Source organism: Lathyrus oleraceus, chromosome 6 (genome assembly GCF_024323335.1).
Source record: "Lathyrus oleraceus cultivar Zhongwan6 chromosome 6, CAAS_Psat_ZW6_1.0, whole genome shotgun sequence".
Classification (NCBI taxonomy): domain Eukaryota; kingdom Viridiplantae; phylum Streptophyta; class Magnoliopsida; order Fabales; family Fabaceae; genus Lathyrus; species Lathyrus oleraceus.
Genome location: NC_066584.1, coordinates 287,866,926 through 287,871,661, shown reverse-complemented (window position 1 = coordinate 287,871,661; position 4,736 = coordinate 287,866,926). Strand labels below are relative to the sequence as shown.

The following is a 4,736-nucleotide window of genomic DNA, read 5'->3' as shown; positions in this document are numbered from 1 at the left end:
TGAAGTATTCATCTGTGGAATAAAAACTTAGATTTATTTATGAAAATGGTAATATTTTGAGTGAATAAAATATCTATAACGTTTAAATATATAGTTACCTCTAAACATATTCACTGTTGTAGAGGTGATTGCAACAATGGCGCTTCTTTCTGGTTGACTTGTCATCAAATTTTCAAAGTTTTACACAATGTGACCTTAACAATTATGTTTAGAATGTAAGATTAATTTTAATTTAGTATACTTAATTTATATATGAATATATGAATAGGAAAATATGTGTAGTTGAAATCTTACTCTTGTAGCCTCAATTCAAGTCTGGGAATTTTTGTAGGTTTTTCTTGTAAGTAAACATTTTCTTCATGTCCAAGGGCATGAAGCACTCCATTTATGTCTAAAAAGAAACATAAATGTAGTTATATAATATAATTTATATTATTGTAGGGTAACTTGTGTATAACACTACCAGAGAGAACATTGTTGTCTCCAACTCTTTTTGAAATTATTTCTATGACAACAAATTCAAAATAATGGTGTGAAATTGTGGATTTTGAGTATTGAATACTTGTTAACAGTAGTCATTTGTAAAAACCATGATGTTTTTAAGTCTTCGACTCTTTTGTATGTTTCATTTTCCCGAACTATTTCTATACTTTTCATGGTATATAAGTTTTCCTCTTGTATCAATTAGTGGTATAAAATATTTGTTTATCATTGCATCTCTGAAGGAAAAAATATATAGCAATAAAATATTGAAATCAATTATTTTTTAAAGAAAAAATAATAATATTTAATATTTAGAATATAAAAGTATATTTTGTTAAGAACAAATACAATATTTGGGATAAAGAGTTAATACCTTCTCATCTAACAAAATCATTTCTATGAATGTTAAGATCTAAGATTAAATTTTCCATTGCTGATTGTATGGTAATATTAATATATAGTGAATCTGATGGTTGTTATGGTGAGGTATTAAAAAAAATTAACAAATTGTTATTTATATAAAACAATGTGTTTATGACTTTTCTTATGACAGTAACGTATTAAAAAATAAATGCAATTGTGATAATAATAAATGAATATTTTTATTATCATTATTTCATGGTGATGTGATGTCTTCTTCATTCATTCACTAATAAGTATAACAATGGATAGTTTATTGTAAGCCGACATCAGGGTCGCCCCTGTGCATGTGCTGCAGCACAGGGCCCCAAATATTAGAGGGGCCAAATTTTTGAAAATTTCAATTTTTTTTAATAAATATTAATAAAAATGAATAAAATGTTATTAAAAAAACTCAATAATCGAAAAAAATATTACGATAAAAACTCAATACATTGAAAAATCAAGATTGATCAAAACTCAAAATAAATATAATTAAATTTATTTTTAATTTATATATAAATGTATTTTTAATATATTTTTTTAATTATTATAATTATGTTTTAAAAAAAATGGGCCCATTTTTGTAATTAGAACGGGGCCTCCGATATAATTGGGTCGACCCTGGCCGTCATCAAACATGAGTTGTATCATCAGAGAATACTGTGTTTTTTACTTTACTAGATCATCAGAGTGTATTGTTATTACACAATGTGATGTTTACAAAATAAAAGACACCCTTATTGCATTCTGAAACCTTTAATGTGTGTTATAGTACCAAATCTTGTGGCATATATTCTAAGTATTATGTCTTGATTTTCTTATTGGAATTCTGAATTTGTTATATACCTCTGGATTTTATGAACATTTGCAGCATCTAGAAAGTGTAAGATTCAGACTCAGTTCGACCAAGGACTTTATATATATATATATATGTGACTATAGAAGCTGACTGAAGGTTTTGTTGACTAAGCCTTATATGTGTTTAAAATAGTTACATATTAATTTAATCAATTATGTGCTCAACTTTAAAGGTGCTTGAGATAAAAGTTGCATATTTCTATAGTTAAAATATTAATATGCTTATTTTTTGGGTATGTTATATTAAAATTTCTCAATAAATTATTATTTTTATAAATAAAGCGATCTTATTCTTATTATTCTTTATGAACGGTTGATAATTAAATAGACCGAATAATGATTTTATCTTAGATAATGTAAAATAGTTTTTTTTTAAGTTCAGAATTTTAATTTGGTATTTATACATTTCTCTTTTATAATTCTATTTATCTGACTTAATGTCTCATTAGTTTTTTTTATACTTTTATTTATCTGACTTAATGTCACATTAGTTTTTTTAAACAATTTTAAAAACAAATTTAATATTTTCAGAAATAAAAGAAGACATTCGGAAAGCGGTATGGAACATTCTGATATCGTCATCAGTTAGTTTTCATCCATTTGAATTTGTTTTAAGTAACTAATAGAGGTTCAATGTCTAAATTTAGTGTATGGCGGAAGCGGATATACGTAATGTTTATTACACAAAAAAACTATCATCAAAAAGCAACCATAATGTCAGCATAGATCATGAAAAATAGAGCATTCTGTAAAATAGTAGCAACAAACAATGTAAACTGCATTTGCCAGCTCTAATACATCATTGTTCATCATAACTTGCATGTTATTCACGTAAAAGAAAAAACCTAGTATTTAAATGAGAAGAAAAAAAATACATTAACATAAGAAACTAATCAAGAGAAGAAAGAACAGTAAAAGAAAAGATGGAGATGGCAAATTATGCATGTTATAATGTATCATTTAGTCCTTCAAACAATATCTGGATGGCTGATGATATTATGATAAAACATGTTCCTCTTTTGTGTCTCCAAATTGCTTATGATATTTTGGTTTCTCGGCTTTTCTACTTCGTCCTTAAGCCCCTTCATGTGCCCCTCATTATTGCGCAGGTGTTGGTAAGTATTCATTCATCATATATTTCTTTCTTTCTTTTGCCAGTAAATTTGAATCATCAATACACATGATAGTTAGTCACATTGAATTTTCAACATAAAAACATATAAAAGTTCATACATTAAGACTGCCATAAAAACATATAAAAGTTCATACATTAAGACTTCCATAAAAACATATAAAAGTTCATACATTAAGACTGCGTTTCATAAATGAGAGATAAAAAAATATAATAATTCCTGAATTTTATATAATGCAGGCTGGTTTTACTCTGAGTCCAAGTCTCTTGGGAAATTTTGAATGGGTATTTTCCTTGTTTTATAGTCAATATGGAATCCTAGCCGTTGAAACCTTTGCAAACTTAGGAATAATGTACTATGTGTTCCTAAGTGGTTTAGAAATGAATTCAGACACCATCTTAAGATCAAGGAAGAAAGGTACAAGCATAGCAATTGCCGGCATTGTGACGCCAATGTTATTTGGTGTTGGATTTCTAGCTCTACAACAAAAACTTATAGATAAAAATGATGTTTTCGCACAAACACCAAAAGAAAATCAAGGCGAAGCATATTTATTCTGGTGTTTAGCACTTTCTGTAACAGGTTTCCCTGTCCTTGCAAGAATCTTAGCTAATCTTAAACTTTTATATACAAAGCTTGGAAAAGATGCATTGACAGCAGCTATGTTAACCGATGCATATGGTTGGGTTATGTTTACCTTGTTGATTCCTTATTCGACTAGAGGTGGAAAGCCTTATCTCTCAGTAATCTCTACTTTGATGTTCATAGTTTTTTGCTTTGCTGTGGTGAGACCTATCCTTACTCCAATCATTGAACACAGAACAAGTACGAACACGTGGCGAAAATCACACCTGTTGGACGTGTTGACGGGAGTGTTTATTTGTTCGTACATTACGGATTCTCTCGGTACACATCCTATTGTTGGAGCTTTTGTGTTTGGATTAATTTTTCCTCATGGAAAGTTTGCTGATGTGGTTTTGGAATTGTCGGCCGATTTTGTTTCTGGGATTTTGTGTCCTGTTTACTTTGCTGGATTTGGTTTTAGACTCAACTTGCCTTTCCTTTTGAAGCAAAAGAATGCGGGTTAAATGTTTTTGGTTATGCTTTTGTTATGCATACCTAAAGTTTTGAGCTCTGTGATTGTCACTTTCTTCTTCGGTATGCCTGCCCGAGATGGAGTTGCCATTGGATTGCTTCTCAACACCAAGGGTATCATGGCTGTCATACTACTGAATATTGCTTGGGACAAAAGGGTAATTTTAAACTACCATTTTTCTATTATTGCATGATTTAAATCAAACAGCCTTTCAACCAACTTACTTTTTTTTCTTTTTTCTTTACAGATTTTGGATCCATATACTTTCATGGTTATGATGCTTGCTATTATAGTAATGACTGTAATGGTTTCTCCCTTGATCAATGCAATATACAAACCAAAATTCCGATTCATGCAATCGCAATTAAGGACCGTGCAAAAACTGAGGTTCGATGTGGAGCTTCGAATCGTCGCTTGTGTCCACAATGCTAAACATGCCAATAACATGATCCATGTCATTGAAGCCACAAATGCTACTAGACATTATAATGATTTTCATCGGTGGACCTGACGACCGTGAAGCCTTGTCTATTGCATGGAGATTGGCGGGGCATCCAGGAACACAATTACATGTTGTGAGGATCAATCTGTTAGGTAAGGCTTGCAGAAGAAACAAAACTAAAAATGGAAAAAAGCAAGTCTCGTCATGGAATGTTGTCGACGGTTATAGACAATGTGATGCAAAAAGAGTTGGATGAAGAGTGTATAATTTCCTTTAGGCACAAAGCAGTGAACAATAACGATTCAATTCTTTACTCAGAGAA

General features: G+C 30.1%; 1 protein-coding gene across 1 annotated transcript; it reads left to right on the top strand.

The window, feature by feature from the left end:
- The first annotated feature begins 2,666 nt into the window (after positions 1-2,666).
- LOC127095230 (cation/H(+) antiporter 15) lies at positions 2,667-4,483 on the top strand. Its single transcript, XM_051033948.1, has 4 exons — positions 2,667-2,858; positions 3,116-3,959; positions 4,002-4,129; positions 4,220-4,483. The coding sequence occupies exons 1-4, from the start codon at positions 2,667-2,669 to the stop codon at positions 4,481-4,483; spliced, it is 1,428 nt and encodes a 475-aa protein (XP_050889905.1).
- The last annotated feature ends 253 nt before the right edge of the window (positions 4,484-4,736 follow it).